The sequence below is a fragment of the Bufo gargarizans genome, chromosome 8, assembly GCF_014858855.1.
Source record: "Bufo gargarizans isolate SCDJY-AF-19 chromosome 8, ASM1485885v1, whole genome shotgun sequence".
NCBI classification, from domain to species: domain Eukaryota; kingdom Metazoa; phylum Chordata; class Amphibia; order Anura; family Bufonidae; genus Bufo; species Bufo gargarizans.
This window is the reverse complement of record NC_058087.1, coordinates 66890586-66914331: the sequence shown is the minus strand read 5'-3', so window position 1 is coordinate 66914331 and position 23746 is coordinate 66890586. Positions and strand designations below refer to the sequence as shown.

General features: G+C 39.6%; 1 protein-coding gene across 6 annotated transcripts in view; it reads left to right on the top strand.

Annotated features, from left to right (window-relative positions):
- Positions 1-23746, top strand: part of MAP2 (microtubule associated protein 2) — an 86030-nt gene that overhangs the window by 36657 nt on the left and 25627 nt on the right. For 2 of the 6 annotated variants that reach the window (XM_044302624.1, XM_044302622.1), the window contains 3 exons: positions 10139-13663; positions 18326-18553; positions 18678-19199. In XM_044302624.1, coding sequence (XP_044158559.1) covers positions 10139-13663; positions 18326-18553; positions 18678-19075 — 4151 coding nt within the window. In that variant the 3' untranslated portion in view covers positions 19076-19199. Of the gene's footprint in view, positions 1-3763; positions 3998-10126; positions 13664-18325; positions 18554-18677; positions 19200-23132; positions 23189-23746 lie in introns of those variants that run through there. The other 4 variants (XM_044302625.1, XM_044302626.1, XM_044302628.1 and 1 more) reach the window with 3 other exon arrangements.

The window sequence follows — 23746 nt, the reverse complement described above, 5'->3', positions numbered from 1 at the left end:
CATAATGCATTATGTATCTTCACTAAATCTCATACAAGAAAATGAAGTTGCAAAATGAAGCCTCCTGGAGTCAATCCTCAAATTCTTCAAGTCAAGTTTTCTTGTACTTTGATTTCTCAGTTTTTTCTTCCCGAAATAGTCACATAAAAGCCTAAAACAACATGTAAAACAGAACGTATGTTTTGCACGACATGTATGTCCAGACGAGTATACTTTTAGGAAACCCTTGTCAAAAGTACCAGTTTCTGACATTTGCTTCCCCCCAACCCAGACATAGAATTTTGGCTCACTAGTCCACTCTCCTTACTGACCTCAGTAGACTGAAAGTGTGATGTCTGTGGTCTTATGGGGGTTCTGTGGGGACCAGAACCTCAGCACTGAAAGTTTCAGGGCCATAACTAAACTTAGTGCCAAGAGGTACCAAGAAATAGTAATGGCAGATATTATGTCATGGGCTAGATGCTTATGAAATAGCAATATTATCTAATCTAATAGCAGTGAGGGTTATATTTAATCTAATAGTTAATATCGTATAATTGCTCTGAGAAAGGTTCATCTTGATTAACTAGAGTCTCTTTTCAGTCTATGTATAACTAGTAAGTGTTCCAGAAAAATAGTGGTATACTCGCAGAAGAAGGTGATTGCTCCACTCCCCAATGATATATTTATTGATATCATCATTTTCCATTTTCGGATAAGTCATAAGGAATGACGAAAAGTTAGTTGTAAAACTTGAAAGGGGCGATCCACGTGAATAGTGTTGAGCGCGAATATTCAAAAGGCAATTTTTTTGCGCGAATATCGGCACTTCGAGAATTCTCAAATATTTAGAATATAGCGCTATATATTCGTAATAACGAATATTCGGTTTTTTGTTTGTTTGTTTTTTAACACAATACATTTCAGGTGATCATCCCTCCCTTATTCTACAAAATATTTGCGAAATATCGCAAATTCGAATATTGCCCCTGCTGCTCATCACGTGAACAGACACCAAGAAATCGTAACAAAATACTGGACGTCCCTGTCATTGGCATATGCCTATACATACTATGTACTTCAGTATGAGGCTCTGTTCATGTCACATTTCTGACCTCTGTTTGGTATATATGCCAAGAAAATCTCCCAACGTATAGGTTAAATGGAGGTCTCTGTCAGATGCCACACAGTGGCATTTATCACTTATAGTCTCCCTTTTTAAGAATGTATACTGTGCAGTATGCATTTTTTTTTATGGATAGTGTTTTATGGGATAGAATCATCTATGCAGTCATACTATGGTATACCAGCCAGACAGAGGTCCAAAGGCCACTCTTCTCACCTCCGCCTGGCTCGTGGAACCTGATGGATAAGAGCTGTTCATTGTCGCTGTACATGGAAAAAAGTGAACACTGCATGAAATAATGTTCTTTTTTTTACTATTCAGACTTCAGACAAGAGGACCGGATGGGTTGTTTTCTTTAGACAATATTTCTTTGTAAGAAGAAACCCACAATTTAGTTGATCATGGGGTGTCTTGCTTCCTGTTACTGGTACTCCCAGTGGGACTCAGCAGCCAGTGTTCAGTTGAATTATTACATTGTTCCTCTTGGGATGTCTAAGGACAACTATAGATGAGGGTCCTCATTGGAATGGAATTCCCTCTCTGTTAACTCACTTTTTTTTTTGTAAGAAAAAATGCAGGCATCAGTTGATTGGTGATGAAACTTCAACCAGGATAACTATAAGTAGCTGCCATAAGACTACCATAGTCATGATCTTGGTCTGGATTTTTTTTCTTATTGAGTTACCATTATTTCCTTTAAGAAAAGATGGTTTAGAAGCTTCCCGCCTAAATAGTCTTCCATGTAAGAATATCAATGTGCATTTTTGGTGGAATTGAGGCTACATGTTTAAGGAGAGGTCTTCCATGAGGCTGCATGTTTACAGAAAGGTCTTCAATGAGGCTGCATGTTTACAGAAAGGTCTTCCATGAGGCTGCATGTTTACAGAAAGGTCTTCCATGAGGCTGCATGTTTACAGAAAGGTCTTCCATGAGGCTGCATGTTTACAGAAAGGTCTTCCATGAGGCTGCATGTTTACAGAAAGGTCTTCCATGAGGCTGCATGTTTACAGAAAGGTCTTCCATGAGGCTGCATGTTTACAGAAAGGTCTTCCATGAGGCTGCATGTTTACAGAAAGGTCTTCCATTTATTGGATCTTTTAGAGGACACTGAATTACCTACAATGTAATATCCAGCAGTAAAGGTAGAATTACACATATGGTATTTCGTACTGGACAAAACAAATATTCTCATTGCTCGACAGACATAATGCTTGCCAGATTTATGAAGCTTTTATAGTCTACAAAGAGTGCTGTCATATTAGGCAAGTTAAATCATAGCAGCATATGGCCGTTTATGTCAGTGTCATTTATTTCTGTAGATACAGCCTGCCTTCTCTCAGCAAACCAAGCACAGTGTTGTACATTGTATAGCAGCTGTGCTTGGTATTGTAGCTTAGCCCCATATACTTCTATGGGGCAGGGGGCCCCAGCAGTAAGACCAATGCTGTTCAGACATTGTGTATAGGGGATACATTATCTTAATGGGAGTCTTAAAGGGGTAATTGTCTTAATAGGAGTCTTAAAGGGGTTTTCTCATTATAGACATTGGTGGCATATCACTAGGATATGCCACCAATGTCAGCTACTTGGAGAAGGAGAACACACTGCGTAAGTGCGGCCATTAAGATCTGGTTGTCCTGCATGCACAATGTACTCTGCATTCACTAGTATGGGACTTCCAAAAATAACACTTGCAAGTGCACTTGCTCGTTTTTTTTTCTAAACTCCTACAGAAAACTCCTTTGCTTTGGAGCCCTGGTCTGGATATAGGCAGGACCCGCACTTATCTGAAAATGGTGGCATACAGATGTAGCCGATCTAAAATTGACTCTGATAACTCTGATGAACACATGTCATACTGTTATCTCATGCCATATTGTGACAAAAGCCATTGAAATGCATTGAAAGATTTAGTTAGCCTTTTGATGCCATTTTTTATTTAACACATGAACTATCAAGTTTCGCTCGGCTGCATCTATATGCTACCAATGTACGAGATGACAAAACCCCATATACGAGATGACAAAACCAAAACAATCTGTGATGTTCCAGATGAATATTCAAATATCTTGAGATCACAGCATGTCTGACCCTCTTGAAATTATGAGAAGGGTAGATTGGAAGAGCTATAGACTAACATTACTTAGTATAGGGACTCAAACCCATACGTGCTAACACTGACCACAACTCTGTCCTGCCGAAGAAGCAATTGTGGACTTGAACATAACATTATTTATGCTAGAGTACCTACAATGCATATGTAAGTGACCAGATCACATATTTAATTGGCCCATACCGTTGATCTGGTAGATAGGATTGGACTATGTGTGGACTGAATAGGCTACTGAAGTGCTAAAAAAAAACATTTGGCTTAGGGACTACTATGTATGAAGATGCCCCTTCCATGTATTCAGAGGATTGTGGAAGTTGAAGACATAATGGGGTATTGGAATAAATACTCCATTGTTTCAGTTGTAGCAATATATTCTTTACATGTATGTGATATAGGGACGCTTGTGTTGCTACCTACATGAGCCCCTGTGCAATATACTGCACATATGAATTCTTTACTAATGAAGAGCCTGTGTCACTTGCATATTTTTCCAGTGAATGTCTTATCTGTTCTCTCTGTGTCATCCTGTTTTTTAACCCTTAAAGAAGAAAGAGTTAAGGGTCCTCTGCCTGAAAAAGAAGAGGAGGAAGCACAGGGGGGAGACAGCAAACCTACTGAGTCCTCCATCGTGGGGCTAAGCAAGGTCCAATCAGACTCAGGCTCTGATGTGACACGACCCCTCGAAGAAAATGTTGTATGCGAAATAAGTGATGACAAAAGTATTGCAAAACGTGAAAGTGAATCTTCTGCTGTTCTGTTGCCTTCCTTACCAGAGGAAGGTGTGTCCTTTGTAATTTCTGCATGTAGCTGCCCCCCCCCCCACACCCCCCGCAATCCAGGCTCTTAAGTGCATATCCAAGGCTGATCCATTCTTACATGTCCTCATTATTATTGGCTTTGTCTCTCTGCTAAGCTGACTGCAATCTGTTATATGCCACATAAGAGAGCATTGATGATACCTTGTCCTTCCTCAGTAGCTGGCTGCAGGTTACTTTGCCATGATACAAATATGCTTTGCTGCTGAGCTGCTGCTTCATGTTAGTCTTTCTCTGCCATGTTAGACGTGTTTGCCAGTCACATTGCTGATAACTGTACAGCTCTCTGTTTTTTGTTTTTTTTTAAGTTAGTATTTCAATTGATTCTAACTATTTTCATGTTTATATGCTTAGTCTCTTAAACTAGTTTTATTTTATTTTGTTCATGTGCTTTTTTTGTATTGCTTTGTTAACTTTATTTTTTTTTTTACAGCAACTGCTATTTCCTACTTCTTTATAGCATGTCCTTTTCCATTCATTGCCGTATAGAAAGCTATAAGTTTAATTGTGTATCTTTTATTGTTTCTTTTTTTTTTGTATTGTATGTATATTGAATGGCAAATTATAGGTCAAATTATAAATATACGGACTTACATAAATGTGATGTAACTTAGACTCTATGAAAAGCCACTTACAGGATAGTAAAGCTGCCCACATGTGTCTATCAATAATTTTATGACTAGAGGAACAGCCCAAATGTCCCCTGACGTCTCCCATAGAGGAAATTGTGATGGGTTGGATTTTAACCTGCCTGATCCTATTATTTTCCCACAAAAGAAATGCACTGACTGTGACTGGTGGTCGCTTATCTCTCTCAATCCATAGAAGTACTACACAGTTTGTCTGAGAATTAGAGAAGGGGGCTGTTGGTTGGACTTATGACCAGTGTCGTACATAGAGAAGTAAGGGACCCATAGCATGGATCAAACCAGGCCCCCCACTCAAGACAGAAGGGTTTCTGCCTAAACCCTTTACAATGACCTTTGGGCCATTTTTCCACTGCCTCATTTGCTAAAAGTTGTTCTTTTAAAGGGTAGAGTCCTGACCAAGTTTTCACCTCCAGTAGAAGAGGAGATGATCCCAACTGGGCCCCCTCTTGCCCTGGGACCCATAGCAGTCGCATGGTCTGCCGCTATGGTACTTACACCCCTAATTATCACTATAGCTTTTAAGTAATTGCAGTTAGGCTAGACTAAAGAAAACCATACACACTAGATGTTGGCTGAACCTTTGCAATCACTGGCAAACAATTTAATGTGTATAGGGGCCTTCTAGATCTTCCCTGATGTCACATCTTGGGGGCACGAAGGATTAGACAAGTTGGATTTCAACTACCTGAGCCTTTGGTACCCAGGCGTATATGCAAGAGGAGTTTGGTAGCAGCTTCCTCCCCTCTTTCTACTGAGAACACATGCTTGCTTGGCTGAGCTGAGCTGGCATGTGTATGAGGGGATTGGGCTGACAGCTATCTTATGTGAATGGTGGACCTAATATACCTGGAAGATTTAAAAAGCAGTACAGATTTCAAGGGTATCTCTCAGGCTAAACATAATTATAAATGCAGCAAAAGTATAATAGTGTTCTGCTTAAAAATGTACATCTCTCCAAGGACCCTCCAGAGCTGGTCCTTCTAGAATGACAAACGTGGGATCACAATGAAAGTTTTCCTTCTGGAAAACTTTGTTCTTCTCCTCTCTATAGAATCTGTTCCTGCTGTTTCTAAAAATTGTAAATCAAAAAATTTCCAACTACAATCTTAAACATGTTATCCCACGACAAACACATCCCCTATCCACAGGATAGGGAATAAGTCTCTGATCAGCCGGGGTACAACGTCTGGGGTTCCCACTGAGAATGGGAACCCTGTGTCCCCTCATTTGATTGGAATAGTAGTCTCACATTGCCACTCCATTCAACTCTATAGGACCTCTAGAGATAGCTGAGCATAGTACTTGGATAGGGGATAGATGTCTGTTGTGGGACAACCCCTTTTTATATAAAGTTTCAGCCTGATAGAATGTTATGAAAAAGCAAAATAATTATTTTTTTTTTTTTTATACAGAATGGGTAATCTAAAAATAAAAGGTACTTATCACCCCTTCAGTCCAGAACAGGCCAATAGGTTACTATCCACATGCATAAGTAACCTGTTGGCCTGTTCTGGACTAAAGAGGGCGATAAGTCCCCTTTATTTTTAGATTACCCATTCTTTATTAAAAATGTATTATTTTGCTTTTTCATAACATTCTATCAGGCTGAGACTTTGTATTATTTTTTGAACATATACATTTTAACTATATTTTTTGTGTGATACAACCCCTTTAATGCTAAACTAGCAAACCCATTCATCCATCAGAGTCCTATTTAGGCTTCACAGCTATTCTTAAATCAACTCTCTAGGCGTAATTTCTTTATATATAGTGGATGTAAAAAGTCTACACACCCCTGTTAAAATGTCAGGTTTCTGTGATGTAAAAAAATGAGACAAAGATAAATAATTTCAGAACTTTTTCAATCTTTAATGTGACCTGTAAACTGTACAACTCAATTGAAAAACAAAGTGAAATATAGAGGTAGAGGTAAGAAAGTATATAAAAATAAAATAATATGGTTCCATAAGTGTGCACACCCGTTAACGAATACTTTGTTGAAGCACCTTTTGATTTTATTACAGCACTCAGAATTTTTGGGTATGAGTCTATCAGCATGGCACATTTTGACTTGGCAAGATTTGTCCACTTTTCTTTGCAAAAACACTCTAAATCTGTCAGATTGCGAGGGCATCTCCTGTGCACTGCCCTCTTCAGATCACCCCACAGATTTTCAAACGGATTCAGGTCTGGGCTCTGGCTGGGCCATTCCAAAACTTTAATCTTCTTCTGGTGAAGCCATTCCTTTGTTGATTTGGATGTATGCTTTGGGTCGTTGTCATGCTGAAAGATGAAGTTCCTCCTTATGTTCAGCTTTTTAGCAGAAGCCTGAAGGTTTTGTGCCAGTATTGACTGGTATTTGGAACTGTTCATAATTCCCTCTAGCTCAACTAAGGCCCCAGTTCCAGCTGAAGAAAAACAGCCCCAAAGCATGATGCTGCCACCACTATGCTTCACTGTCGGTATGGTGTTCTTTTGGTGATGTGCAGTGTTGTTTATCTTTTGGAATTATGGCCAAAAAGTTCAACCTTGGTTTCATCAGACCATAAAACATTTTCCCACATGCTTTTGGGAGACTTTTGATGTGTTTTTGCAAAATGTAGCCTGGCTTGGATGTTTTTCCAAGAAAAGGCTTTCGTCTTGCCACTCTACCCCATAGCCCAGACATATGAAGAATACGGGAGATTGTTGTTACATGTACCACACAGCCAGTACTTGCCAGATATTCCTGCAGCTCCTTTAATGTTGCTGTAGGCCTCTTGGTAGCCTCCCAGACCAGTTTTCTTCTCGTCTTTTCATTACTTTTGGAGGGACGTCCAGTTCTTGGTAATGTCACTGTTGTGCCATATTTTCTCCACTTGATGAGGACTATCTTCACTGTGTTCCATGGTATATCTAATGTCTTGGAAATTCTTTTGTACCCTTCTCCTGACTGATACCTTTTAACGATGAGATCCCTCTGATGCTTTGGAAGCTCTCTGTGGACCATGGCTTTTTCTTTGGGATGTGACTAAGAAAATTTCAGGAAAGACCAACTAGAGCAGCTAAACTTTATTTGGGGTGAATCAGAGGCACTTTAAATGATGGCAGGTGTATGCTGACTCCTATTTAACATGATTTTGAATGTGATTGCTTAATTTTGAACACAGCTACATCCCCAGTTATAAGAGGGTGTGCACACTTATGCAACCACATTATTTGTTTTTGTTTTTGTTTTCTTCCCTCCACCTAAAAGATTTCAGTTTATTTTTCAATTGAGTGGTACAGTTTATAGGTCACATTAAAGGTGGAAAAAGTTCTGAAATGATTTATCACTTTTTAACAGGGGTGTGTAAACTTTTTATATCCACTGTATAGAACCTAGAAGTATACGAGTGATATTATAGTGGATTTGTCACAATGAGCCCTATGTACAGTGTCTTCTAAAGAAGAACAAGGTGGTGCAGATTGATAACTCGAAACTCCTGCTTGCTCTGGGCTAATGTGTCTGGAGGACGGGCTCACTCAATGATTGCCAGCCTTGCAGAGATACATTGACTCTCAATCATACTGCCTCAGACTCATAAACTCAGAGCAAGCAAAGATTTTCCCCAATAAATTACACTTTATACTGAATCCCAAAACTATATCTCAATCTGCAAAGCTCCTCCTGCTTTGTAACCTGTAGATGGAGCAGGGTGTTTAAAGTGACAGATCTATTTGAATGCCTCAGCATAGACAGTGCAATGTAGGGGATAACCTATAATACTGAGATCTTAAGGTTTATTTGGTGTAAGTCCTTTTAATTCAGTTAAATACTCAATATATTTAGAAACAACCTTTCAGCTAATTCTGAGTAAGATATTCATTTTAAATATATTGAATGATTTATGTTTTATTGATGCACCTTTATTTGCTTTGATTTTTTTTTAACCTGATACAGTGTAACCTGATTAATTATAAAATCATTTTCACTTGGTAGCACTTCCAAATCATCATAGGTTTGGTTTGTAAAACCATAAACGAAACCAACCAGATTATGCATTTCATCTGGCTTTAGAAAACTGGAATCTGATTTGTCTGCTATTAGCCACCTAGGCCTCCTGCACATTTTATGGAATTTATAAATTATTATTGCCATTGATACATTGCAGTTTAGACCATGTGTGGTAATGTGTATGTGTTTGTTTGTTTTTTGATCCCTCTAGATAAAATAGAAAAACATTTAAACTACATGTGTACATTTTCCATGTGGTTTCTAAAGCTGGTCATAGACATCAGATTTTTTTTCAGAAATCCTATCAAAATTGCTAGACTAATGTTTATGGGGCATTAATGACTCCTCCTTTAACCCCTTTCTGGAGAAACTAAGGTGCAGCAGGAAGAATTTAAGACTGTCCAGAGCAGTAGTTTACCCCAATATATGTGGCAGCCATTTGTTTCCCTAGTGAAGAAAATGTGCATGTTTAGCTGAGCCAAACAGGCATATTTATGGTAGCATCAAGATTGATAACTTTCCCTTGTCTTTGGCCAACACTAAAGGGAAATCTATTTTACTTTTTACGATTAATATGTTCAAAAATATGTGCTGATTAATTTCTGAAAAGGGTTTATTTGACACGAAAGATAAAATCAACTAAGGCATGGAATGCATTTAACTTAAAAAATAAAAAATAACTTACTCACCAGCACTCTGTTCGAGCATTTAGGGTCTTGTGCCCACTGTGTCCCCTGTGGAAAGGAAGTGTGACGTCCTGTCTGTCATCACAGGCATTTCCATTTACTGGATTCAGTGGCAATGTGTTTCTGAACGGCACTTGACTACTCAGGCCGTTGAATGGCTGCCCTGGATATTACACTTCTAGTCCATGGGGGACCAGAAGCAGTGGGGATAAGACCCTCATGGCTGGAATGGAGCACTGGTGAATAGGTGAGTGGCCTTCTTTTTTATGTTAAATACATTCCAGGCCTTAATAAATTTAACTAAACCATATAGCTTTCAAACCTCAATTTTTCTGATAATGTGCTTCAATTCCCTGGATAGACACAGTTAAATTATAGAAACTGTCAAAGAGCAGACAACCCTATAAACACCTCAATATCTGACATTCAATATGTAAAACAATATTTTTCAGTCTCAAAAATGTCTTCATTATTTTAATATACCTAGCACAAGCATATCAGTTTAAACACTCGACTATATTACTATCTATATCATTATCTACAGTGAGAACAGGGCATTTATGCTAATACCACTTTAAATTTAATATAATGTTTGGAATATATCATGTGGTAATCAGGTTACATTGTATGGAGCACATGCTTCATACAAAAGTAGGTTGTCCTACTTTACAAATAAGTTTGTATTTATAGTTGCTTGCATTCATTGGCTACGCATCCATGTGCTATGGTGTCTGTCATATTTCTAGTTAATATGTTGTGAAAAAAAATCAAACTGCTTTAGATGTACTTTCAGCCTCGAAGACGGGGGCACAAGGACAATTGGATTCTCTGCCTTATTCTGTGGAAGCAGTAGACACCATTGAAGATATTCCTTTAACGAAAACTAAGACTGAGGAGAAGACTAAGCAAGATACCATGGAACCAGGATCTTCGGAGCAGGCTGGAAAGAAATCTGAAAAAAATGAGAAATTACCATCAGCCCTACAGATGTCTAGTACTGATGTGACATTTACGACTCCACATGTTTATTCATTTTCTGTAGAGCCATGTACTCCAACATCTCCTGAAGGTGAACAACTAGACTTTAGTGGGGTCACAGCTGAAAGCAAAGGCAAACTTTCAACCGAGCACCCAACCAATGAGAAAGAAAATATATTCCCTAGTCTTTCTTCAAGTCAAACTGAAACACCTTCTCCAATATCGGATAAAGACCAGACTGTGATAGAGGAACTTTCTTCACATACTCCATTGCCTGTTACAGAACCAATTAATATTTTAGAAACCACCAAAGATAGCGCAAGTGATAGCTACAAGAGAGAGTCAGCTCATTCAGAGGCAGACACCACTAGCATGACAAGTGTTCAGAAACAGGACATCCCAAGTTCAGTGGCATCTGATAAGTACATTGAGGAAAGGGGTGACAGTCATTCCAAGTCAGAAGTGTTAGGTCAATCAGACATTCCAACAAAGCAAGATGAGATTATTGCTAGCAAGTCTGATGAAAGCACACAGCAGCTGAAAGACAATGTTAACAAAGAGTCCACCATAAAAGATATCACCAGTAGTCAAGATGAGTTGATACATTCAAAAGCTACAGGTCACCTTGAGATGCATGATGCAGAGAAAATAGATGTGCCATTAGAGAGTAGTACAGAACCATTTGTGTACGACAAAAAAGAAAGCGTGCTGGAATCCCATAATGAAAATGTTTTACCAGATGTTCAGACTGACAGCAAAGCTGTAGATGAACATAAAACTAAACTGGATGAAGATAAATCTGGAATGTCAACATATTTTGAAACATCTGCATTGAAAGAGGAAAGATTAGAAAGTAATGTCCAAAAGAGCAGTGATTACTACGAGCTGACTGACGTCAAAGAACCTCCATATGAGGCCTGTTCAATACCACATATAGCCAAAGGAGATGATGATGAAGAAGAAGAGGATGATGAAGATTTAGCCCCAATGCCCGATGAAAAAGGCAGCGCTTCTGCTCAAGATGTCGGCTATAGCTCACTTACTTCTACAAAACTGCAGTCATGTTTATCATCAGGAGATCGTCTGTTTACTATTGATCCAAATATCTATTCAGACAAATCAGAATTCCATAGCAAAAATAAAGATGATCTGACTCTGAGCCGCAGTCTAGGACTTGGTGGTAGATCTGCCATTGAGCAGAGAAGTATGTCTATAAATCTTCCCATGTCTTGTCTTGACTCCATAGCACTAGGCTTCACTTATGCTCGTGCCCATGATCTGTCCCCATTAGCCACTGATATTCTATCTAACACTAGTGGAAGCTTAGATGAAGGAGATGACGGTGATTTACCAGCAACCACTCCTTCAATAGAAAAAGCTCTTTCATTCCCAGAAGAACCAGAACAGAAGGAAGAGGAGGAAGACAAAAATGAAACAGGGAAAGACACAGGTAAAGAACGATTTGAGTTAGAGCCATTATGTGAATCACAGTACCCAGCAAAAGAGTACTACAAAAATGGTACAATTATGGCACCTGACTTGCCAGAGATGTTAGATTTAACAGGCCCAAGGTCAAGATTAGATTCTGGTAGTCCAGAATCCGATGCTGCCAGAAGAAAGTCTGCAAGCTCTGAAATAATTATAGATGAAAGTAACATAAGCCAACAAGCATCTGTGATTGACGGTAGCAACCTACTTGTAAAGACAGACAGCCAGCAAGAAGAATTAGGCTATTGTGTTTTCAATAAGTACACTGTACCTCTGCCATCCCCTGTACAAGACAGTGAAAATCTAAGTGGTGGAATGACTACACTTTATGAAGGTCTTGCTATGGATCCATCAATCATTGAGGTCAAACTAGCTGCTGCAGAGAGGCTTAGTAAAGAAAGACAGGAATTCACCAGTGAACCTGTTGCCATGGGTTTGGACACAGAGTCTGAGAAAAAGTCTGAAAGTAAGCTTGATACTGTTGTAGAAAAGGTTGAGGAACAGAGTGATTTAAAAGAAGATCAAGTTACCTCTGAGCAAAAAACACAATTGGAAGATACTAAAGTTACTTCAGTACAGAAAACAGATTTATTATCAGAAACACTAGTTGAAAAAGACAGTGAAGAAGTAAATGTCTCAAAGGAAGAATCCATAACTAAACTTTCGGAAATTGACACATGCCCTATAACAGTTTCAGGTCTATCAGATATGGAACAAACAAAGTTGTCTACTGAGGAAACATTTAGTCACCAACAGGTGACTGAATCAACAAAAGCTGAGCCACTGGAACAAAAAGCATCTCAGTCAGAAAATGAAACTAAATTAACTGAATCAACAAAAGGTGAGCCACAGGATCAAAAGGTATCTCAGCCAGAAAATGAAACTAAAGAATCTGAATCTACTATGGTAAAAGTAGAAGTTGAGGAAGAGGCTTCCCAGATTAAAGAAGTCTCCAAGCTTTCTGATTTAGAATTAAAGGAGAAAGGTGCAAAGCCTGACTTAGTGCATCAAGAAGCAGTTGACAAAGAAGAATCTTATGAATCCAGTGGAGAACCAGAACAGACTCCAGAATCATCACAAGCATCCAAAGATGTAACAATTACTGATGTACAGAAACCTGACAGCAAAGAAACCACTACAAATATCACAAATGAGCCAGCACAAAGTGTTGTAATTTCAACATGTGAGGTTGAAGAAAAGGACACAGAGGAAGTACAAATTGAAAAAGTAAGTGAACCTCAAGAAGAACACCCAGTTGAGACACTTATGAAAAAGGATGAAATGGACCAGGTGACCCAGGCTGTAGGTGACCAAGAGATGGCTGTAGATGATAAGGAGGATCTAGAGGTAGAAGTGATAGATGAATGCAACACAGATATAACACCAGAAACACCACAACATCCTGGAGAAGAAGAAGTAGTCAAAGAACCAACTGCAGAGTATCTTGAGGAAGCAACAGGTATTATTGAGTCTGTAGTCACAGTTGAAGATGACTTTATTAAGGTGGTGCAAACTGCTACAGATGAGGGTGAAAGTGTGACTCACAATGTCCGCTTTGCAGCATCTGAACTTTCTGAAACAGAAGGAAAGCCTTCTGAAGAGGAGGAGGAGGAGGAGGAGGAGGAAGAAGAAGTAATTGAAGAAGAATCCCATGAAGGACCCAGAGAAGGATCACCTTGCATGCTTGCTTCTCCAGAAATAGAAATAGAATACAAGACAGAAACACAGGATGATTACAAAGATGAGACAATAGAAACAGAATACAAGACAGAAACACAGGATGATTACAAAGATGAGACAACCATAGATGATTCAGTATTGGATACAGATAGCATCTGGGTGGACACACAAGGTGGGTAACCGTTCCATTCTCTTCTATTAAGTGAGTTATCAGTTAAGCCACTAAATACCAGAAGTTATCCAATGATCTTAGGGATATTAATGGAGTTTTCGAATGAGTTTTTATTTTAACAATACAGGTCACAAGAGGTTAAAAATAAAAAAAATAAAAAAGATGCATTAGCTGCCTCCTCAGAGGCAGCTCCGGTCCTTGCTGCTCTTTACTTTAACAGGAACTGCAGCAGCAGGAGACTGGCAGTAGAAGGTGTTCAATGGAGATAATTATTAATATTCTTTTAACCCCTTCCGCCCTATTTTGTTAGAAAACAACTTACCAGGAAAACCCTTTTAATGCAACCAATAAAATTACTTTTTCAGCATTACATGGAAATGTAATTCAGAGCATACTTTTATGTACACTGTAACATTTGGTTAATATAGCCATGATGAATCTTACAGTATATGCAGGTATACAGTAAGCGCATATGTTACCTTGAATTGCTCAGTTTGGACAAGTTACATTCACAAAGCAAAAAATTGCAGCTAAAACTTATTTTCTTGCATCTGTCTATGGATAACTTCGTCCTAGTACTGTATGTCACTTTTTGTTAGAGTTTTAGAAAGCTTTGATGTTCCCCACCAAGTCAACTGCCACAATCTTTCCACTGCATTCATAAGGGTTGTCTTAAACAGTGCCACTCTTATGCATAGACTGTATCTAGTATGGTAGCTCAGCCCCATTCAAGTGAAGGAAGTTGAGTAGCGATACCAGACACGGCCCATGGACAGCAGTGGTGCTGTTTTAAGAGGAAAAAAACCTACCCTTGTTCTCAAATCATCAAAACCTTTCGTGTATCACCAAAGCAATACTTGCATTTTTTGTTAGAGAACCAATTTTAGGAAATATTCCTGAAATACATATATAGGAATCTACAGATACAAGAGAAAGTAAGTGAACCATTTGGAATTAACTGCATTGATTACTAGTAAAATGTTGTCTTCTGGTTATCAAAGTCACAGTTATAGACAACACATTCTATGGCTACTTTCACACTAGCATTTTTGCTGGATCCGGCAGGGTTCAGCAAAAATGCTTCCGTTACTGATAATACAACCGTCTGCATCCGTTATGAACGTATCTGGTTGTATTATCTTTAACATTGCCAAGACGGATCTGTCATGAACTACATTGTCAATGTCAAGTCAATGGAGGACAGATCCGTTTTCCATTGTGGCAGATTGTGGCAGAGAAAACAGATCCGTCCCCATTGACTTGCATTGGAGGTCATGCCGGATCCGTCTTGCTCTGCATCCCAGGACGGAAGGCAAACTACAACATGTTGCAGTTTGCTCTCCGGTCTGGGAACGCAACTAAACAGAACGGAATGCATTTTGGAGCATTCCGTTCAGTTCAGTTTTGTCTCCATTGACAATGAATGGGGACAAAACTGAAGCGTTTTTTTTCCAGTATTGAGCCCCTATGAAGGATCTCAATACCGGAAAACTAAAATGCTAGTGTGAAAGTAGCCTAACCTAATGACACACGAACAGTTGTACCATTCATGTATTGAATTAATACACTTGGTAGAAATCCACTTTGCATGGAGAACAAATAAACTTCTTTCTTAAAGAGGACCTCAACATGACTTCAAGCTGAATGGACGTTTGGTGATGCAACAATACAATGACCCAATGTATACAAGTAAATCAACTAAAGAATGGTTGAAAAAGGAGATATGTATATAGAATTGCCACTATGTAGATAAACCTATTTGGCAGGAGGAATGGCCCAAAATTCCTTCTCAACATTGTGCAAATCTTATTTGCATCTACGAGAAATGTTAGGTGGAGGTGATTGCTGCTATAGGGGGATCTACAGGGTATCAAATCCAAGCGTTCATTTGCTTTTCCTCCTTGCGCTGTGGATGTTTACTCAATATGCTTAATAAAAGACACGCGTGGTACAGATGTTTGTGTGTTAGTAGTTTAGTTACATTTTGTCTGTCCAGAGGCATAACTAGAAATGACTGGGCCCCATAGCAAATTTTGGAATGGGCTGCCCCCAAGCAACCTCCCAACAACCCCAGCAGGGGCCCCAATACGTATGGCGCAGGATCAACTTGCTACCAGACCCACAGTAGTGATCATACTAACCTGATCCCCGCTACCGGGTTCATGCTCCACTGCTGGCTCAGCAGGTCCCAGGTCTGCCCACATCAACATCCATTTTGATGCGGGGAATGATCACTGCCGTCAATGAATGGCCAAAGCAGTGATGGGTCACAAGCCATGGGTGACTCCCTGCATTTCAAGGATGTTATTATGCGCTATCAGAGGACATTACAGGGAGAGAAGTATAAGAGGCAAAAACTACAACTCCCAGCATGTCCAGACTTTTATAGGGCATCAGTGGACATTCCTGGGAGAGGGATATGCGGAGAGAACTACAACTCCCAGCATGTCCACACTTTTATTATGGGGCATCAGTTGACATTACATGGAGAGGAATATAACAAGAGAGGATAACAACTCCCAGCACTACCATACTGTTATTATAGGACATCAGTAGACATTATTCAGGGAGGGGGTATAAGAGGAATGAACTACAACTTCCAACATGACATCACAGGGAGTGAGTATAAAGAAAGAACTACAGCTCTTAATTTTGAGACCACTATCCCTCTCCTCCAAGCACAGGATGTTCCTCCTCCTCACACTATGACATCCCACAGGTCCTTCAGCGCTTCTCTTCTGCACTGCTGAGGTCTCTCTTCCCGCACATGTTAATGACATCATTTAGGCCTTCCCTACCGCTTATCTCTCGCCAGTGCTGAGCTATGTTGGCAATAAAATTGTCCCCCCCCACCTTGCTCTTTGTGCAGCGTCTATTGTGCCAGTGCCACTATAGCACATACGTCCCAGGCCTCCTGCTGCCACGGGTGGCATGTCCTGAAAGTAAATAGTTTGTCCTCCTCATGATTGTGCTGTCCTGGACTCCCTGCTGGTGCTGGCCCTGTAGCAGCTGCTATGGATGCAGTTAGGCGCCTGTGTCTGTCTATAAGGCCTCCTTCACACGGGCGCGTGCCCCGTTGCCGTATTGTGGACTGCATTTGCAGATCCACAATACACGGGTGCCGTTCCGTGGGCATTCCGCATCACGGATGCGGACCCATTCACTTCAATAGGTCCGCAAATCCGGATATGCGGAATGGTGCGGAACGGAAGCACGGAACAGAACCCTACGGAAGTGCTTCCGTCGGGTTTCGTCCCGTACTTCCGTTCCGCAAAAATATAGAACATGTCCTATCTTTTTGTGGAACGTCCGGATCGCGGCTGTGGCTGCCCCACGGGCTGTGCTCGTGCATTGCGGCCCGCATTTTGCCCGTGTGAAAGAGGCCTAACTGTGAGATCACACTTTATTAGTGAGCAGTGCAGAAATCTATGTAATTCCAAATGGTTCATTTACTTTTTCTTGAAATTGCATATAGTTGTACCACATAAAACCCTTGATTCTGTTTTTTCCAAGCAGATGTTACTTGATAAATTTCTACTGCAATGAACAAAATGCAGCAAAACTGATGTGAACAAGCCTGCTGTAATTAAACAAAAACACAACAATCCCTAAAAAGAATGAATTTCAAATTCAAAATGTGAATGAGACTTTTTCCAACACCAAAAAACACAGCGGGGAAAAAAATAAAAAATAAACTGAGCGAAATGGCAAGTACAAATGTATAAATCTAAAACTGGCTGCATATTTCTGTCATAGATGATCCAGTCTTCTGGTGGGTAACCACATCATAGAGTAGCGGTATGTTCTATTAGAACTGGAAATATTCTATCCTTAGCCATAAAGCTGCAATGAGCTCAGCATAACAGCGACTGTACCAAACATGCAATGCCACTATTTTAGCCCAATAAACAGCTTTCCGCTCTAAAAGATGACAACTGTATAATTACTAGTTTATTAAAGAGAAGGGGCGTGTTGGGTTACCCAGCAGACAGATCACTGCTTCTATTTCTACAAAGTAATTTGTACTTTGCCATTTTAATTTCAGTGAATCACTAAATTCAAATGTAGAATCTTAAATTAGTTAAAATACAAAGGGAACATTTATTTCACAAGATAGTTTATAGGAATGCTTGGCTAATCGAGACGTAGCTGGGTTAAAGGGTATCTTTACAATAGAAAAGTTATAAGCTTTTCAATATAATTACCTTACCAATCTCTGCATCCCCCCAACCATTCCTGACTTCCGTTGGTGCACAGTGATGGGTCGTGTGCCACGGGTGACTCCCAGCATTATCATTCATAGTGACAAAGCAGTGGTGCTTCTGGCAACCATTGCCCTATGCGTTCACTTGATGTTTTGTAGCTATGGACGACATGTCATTTCCAAGAGGCAGGGGCCAGAGCAACAAACAAAATGAGTAGGTATGTATATTGAAAAGTTTATTATTCTTTTATTTATGCCGAAAACTTTATGTAAATTCATAGAAACCCCCTTTATGACCTATAATTCTGTGACAACCACAACACATTTGCCCGATGGAGAACTCACACACCGATCTAAACGTACAATGGCGTTTGTTGCACGTGTTATTTTTTCACGGACTGTTTTCTATATGACCACATGTGTATATGCTGCTGTCCTAACTCTTTTCATGTGCACAGATGATGACAGGACTGAAGCAATAGAACCCATTCCTAAGGAGGAGAAGGAGGAAAGAGAAATAATGAAGGTTCCAGTTGAAAGATACAGGAAGGACAAACCTTTCAAGAGTGGCCGAGGTCGCATGTCTACTCCTGAAAGGAAAATAACTAAAAGGGAATCTAGTGCAACCTCCAGAGATGAAGTGAGAAGGAAAAAAGGTCCATCGCTTACTCATCTTTTACATCCAAGTACAGCATGGCGAGACAGCCAGGGAACCTAAATATTTTACACCATGAAAGCTCATGATAATTAGCTATGTTAACTCCCCTGACTATGTGCTTTTTTTTCTATTTTTTCTTATTTCCTCTATAGCAGTTCTTAAGAAAGCAGAAATTGGTAAAAAATCTGATGCTCAGCCCCACTCTCCCTCCAGGAAAGTAATTTTAAAACCTGCGGTCAAGCAGTCTAGACCTGCCCATCAGGCCTGCGTGAGGAGGAAGCCGGCAGGTGACTGCTTTGTTCAGTTTTTTGCAAATGTGGCTGGCAAACATTCTTTTGGTTGGTTTTATGTTATGTGGCTTGCAGATTTCATCCCTGCAGACTTTCTTCTCTTATATTTATTTTTTTCTATCCCATTTAAGAATTTCCAGAATTCCATGATAATGAGATTCCATGTCCAAGGCTTCCATGTTTTACGTTGCTTCTTATTTCATTTCCTGTTCTATTTGTTTATTTATGGATTCTTGTTCATTTCTTTGCAGAACTCATGATCACATTCGCTTGCGAGAGCCATAAGCGTGCATTGGTTGTATCTTGGCATAGTGACTTAGTGCTTTCTTAGAAGTTTGTAAATCCATGTCTCTGTTCTGGTGGAAACTTCATGATCGATTGCAACCATGGTACACATTTCCATTGATTTGCCTCCGTCTCATACATTAGCTACATCAATTTTTTTCTATGCTACTGTAGAGATCAGTGATGTTTTTGTGTCTTCGGCTTATATATCTTCTAAATGCATGCTCCTGTTCATTGTTCCAACTTCTAAATTAAGGCTGTTGGTAAGAACACTCAAGAAATAGGGTATCATTAAAAGGGTTATGTCATGATTGATGTAAAAAAAAATGACATCATATAGTACATCGTAATCTTTTTCTAACAAAGCTAGAACCAGTCCTATACCCTATACAGAATCAAAGATCTTCTCATTCATTACTCCAATAGTTCTGCTAGATTCTTTACAGGCTGGCAGCGAGGGGGGTGTCCTTTCTCAGGGGGTATGTCCTTTCTTCTGCAGCTTATTCCCTGTAACTGACACAGCTCCTATCAGAAGATAGGGCTGGTGGCAGTTGAAGATTTAAACTCAGTGCATGCGACCACCTCAGTGAGGTGGACAAGAAATAAGGAAAACAACAAACAGCAGGTGGCGCTATACAGATACATTTTATTAAGAAGCTCAGTGGCTATATTACATTTTTTATTATATGCAATAACAAAAGTATTCTGGTCTAGGTGCTGGTTTGAAAAATGTAGAAAGAATATATTTGGCCCTTTAAGGGCATTTAGATCACATCTCTAGTAAAGGATAGATATATTTAGGTAATAAAGCCAATTATTCAGCTGCAACTGGCCCCCCTGAACTGGCCAACCAGTAGAATGCTTACACCCAATATTGTGGGCATGTTCAGGTCAAGAAGAGGGAAAAGATAAGATAGTTATTGTGTGTATGTGTGTGTGTGTGTGTGTATATATATATATATATATATATATATATACACACACATATATATATATATATATAGTTTAAGGAGCACTACCTAGTGCATGACCTGAGGGGCCTTGTAGATTCAAAGAACACCAAAGACAGATGTCATGCCTTGCTCCTCCTTTACCCCGAGGTCCTTTAATCAATCGCTACTCAAACTGCTCTCCTTATTATGAACATTAATGGGGTCATTTATTATCCTGAAATACACCTACAGTGAGGAAGTATTTGAACACTCTGCGATTTTTCAAGTTCTCCCACTTAGAAATCATGGAGGGGTCTGAAATTCACATTGTAGGTGCATTTCCACTCTGAGAGACAGAATAAAATAAAAAAATCAGGAAATCACATTGTATGATTTTTAAAGAATGTATTTGTCTTGCACTGCTGAACATAAGTATTTGAACACCTGAGAAAATCAGTGTTAATATTTGGTTCAGAAGCCTTTTTTTGCAATTACAGAGGTCAAACGTTTCCTGTAGTTCTTGACCAGGTTTGCACACACTGCAACAGGGATTTTGGCCCACTCTTCCACACAGATCTCGTCTAGATCTGTCAGGTTTCAGGGCTGTGCTTCAGGTCGTTGTCATGTTGGAAGACCCAGCCACGACCCATCTTTAATGCTCTGACTGAAGGAAGGAGGTTGTTGCTCAAAATCTCACAATAAATGGCCCCATTCATCCTCTCCTTCGCAGAAAAGCACCCCCAAAGCATGATGTTACCACCCCCATGCTTCACAGTAGGGATAGTGTTCTTGGGATGCAACTCACCCTTCTTTTTCCTCCAAACATGATGAGTGAAGTTTAGACCAAAAAGTTCTACTTTGGTCTCATCTGACCACATGACTTTCTCCCATGCCTCCTCTAGATCATCCAGATGGTCATTGGCAAACTTCAGACGGGCCTGGACATGTGATGACTTGAGCAGGGTAACCTTCTGTGCAATGCATGATTTGAAACCATGACGGTGTAGTGTTCTACCGACAGTGACCTTTGAAACTGTGGTCCCAGCTCTATTCAGGTCATTGACCAGCTCCTCCCTTGTAGTTATGGGCTGATTCCTCACCTTTCTTAGGTGTTTCTCAAGTGTTCAAATACTTATGTTCAGCAGTGCAAGACAAATAAATTCTTAAAAAATCATGCAATGTGATTTCCTTAAAAAAAAATATTCTGTCTCTCAGAGTGGGAGATTTCTAAGTGGGAGAACACAGGGTGTTCAAATACTTCTGTTCCTCTCTGTATACTAAGTTTATTTCAGGCACAGATTTTGGCGCAATAGTTGGGCGTGGCACTGGCAGGGAAGGGGACGGGCTGGCAGGTTAATCTCATTCGTCATTTTCTATGCTTGTTTTAGTTGTAGAAAATAGTCTAAATGTAAATGTAAGCAAGGAAGCTGGCGTAGAATTAGATTGGCGTCTCTTCATAACTCCGGCAGATCTACTGCCAGATATTGAGGTTATTAAGACCAGCATCTTAAACGCTGGTCTTACTAAATGACTCCCTAAGTCTTTGTAATCACTTACCTATAATGTATGTACAATGTATACAGTTAAGCATTGGTCAGACGTGTAGCTTTATAAATTTGACAGTGTCACTGGCAACTTGGCAATATTTATTTCTCCTGTCATAAGGATTTTGTCTATTTTGGACGATAGTATGCATTTTCAAATATTCTATCTAGGTAGAATTTCCAGTTTCCATTTAGATTTATTGGATCTAATATCTATAAACTATATAAACTGGTGGGGCTGTGTAATCCAGTGTCTTATTGTTGCTTATGAACATTCTGGAGTTCATTCAGGAAACCAGGTTGGCAGAAGGCTGAATCCCTCATAACTATACGATGTTAACAATTTACATCTCATTGAAATTGTGCGCTAAGAGTTCAAATGCTAAGTTCAGTTATTACGAGATCAGTAGCTACTCTTCTCTGCATGAGAAAATGAGCAAAGAATTAACAACTGACAATCTAAAGGTGACCGTCAACTACGGGCTTAGGTCAGCTGAAGGCACTGATTTCAGCAGGACCAAATGTTTCACTGGCATTCATTTGGTCTACATAGTGCCAAAAAAGATTGGGCATGTTGAATTTGAACATACCTGATCCTTTATTGTCAAAGGAGATAAACTGTCACCACAGGTTTCAGTATTGAAAACACACGCATGCTCGGATGAACTAAGCGCGCATGAGTATAAAGAGTTTTTTAGGTATGGCATGCAGTCAACATCTATTAGAAATGTATGGCCACCTGAAGAAGTGCCTACTTGACAGTTTCAGATAACATGCAAGGTGTAGATATTGTAGATCCTGGTAGGGTTGGCTAGCTGGCTGAACACAGTCTGGCTTGTGTTTTTCATCTAGCTTGTGGCTATAGTAACATTATGTATTTAGTGGAGCTACGCTTCCTGAGTTACCACTGAGTAAGTAGAACCTGTTGACTAGTCTTCATTGTTATGTCACCACTGTGACATCAAACGTTTTAACCACAATCATTCCAGGCAGTTGTGAGCTGTATTTTTCCTGGACAGGCCATATACATTTAAGGGTTGTAGCTGTGATTTGAAGAGAAGATTAGTTTCTATTACTATTTCAGTGAACACCCAGCAGTAAACAGATTCAGTGATGATCAAAGTTTACCGTTTAAATAATCAAGGGGGTTTTCTCACTGGTGAGTGTCAAAAACATAAAACAGATCTTTTTACAGAACATGCAGAAACATGAAGACTAAGGCCATGTACCCCGAATCTTAATCTTCTCCTTTCTGTAGGTTATACACTACTATACTAACTGAGTTTCACTAGCAAGGTGTACGCAAGTTCCTGTTGTTTACACTCTTTCTTACTTAAATATGGAAATTATTACATGTAAACTATGCAGTATGTAAGGTGCCATAGTCAAAGCTATGCTAAAATTAGTGGTAGCATGTGCAGCTATTGATAACATGGACATTACAAGTAAACAAAATGATCTATCCAGGTCTCTTCCTGGTGGTTCCATGATATTTGAATATATCTCTTTAACCATTAAGTTTTTCTTTTCCTCTTTTCCTGTGCTGGTGCCAACAGGGGGTGATTCCCAACAAACTCCTAGTGCTCTTCGGCAGTCCAAGGACAGAATTACTGTGAGTAAAACATTTTCACTTTGTGCTTGTATGATTCTGTATTAGAGCCAGGATTTAATATTGCTAGAATATGATGAATATTAATAAATATACTCTCATATACAAAAAAGGAGTTGCTGGAATCTAATGAAACTTTATGTGTGAAACTAATGATAATATATGTAAGTCGTTACAACATTAGAGTGAAAGGATAACTTTATTGGAGAAAAATGTACAACTGAAAGGACGCTCTAGTACCCTGTTGGGCCGCCTCTTGCTTGAAGATCTGGCACGAAAGCACGAAATCTTGCGCGGCCTGAGATGACATCATCATACCAGCCGGCATGGTGACGTCATATACGCCATATATGATTTTTTTTTTTTTTATACTATTTCAGGTTAAATCGATTGGTTACTACGAAGCACTAGGAAATTCTGCTTCGCAGCAAATCAAATTTATCCTTAAAATTTGCTCAACACTATATGTGATGGCTTCCCAAATCATCACACCCGCAGTGTGTTGTTCCACAGCAACAGCAGGATTTAAGCGCTAACCACAAGGTCTCCATACTTGAACCC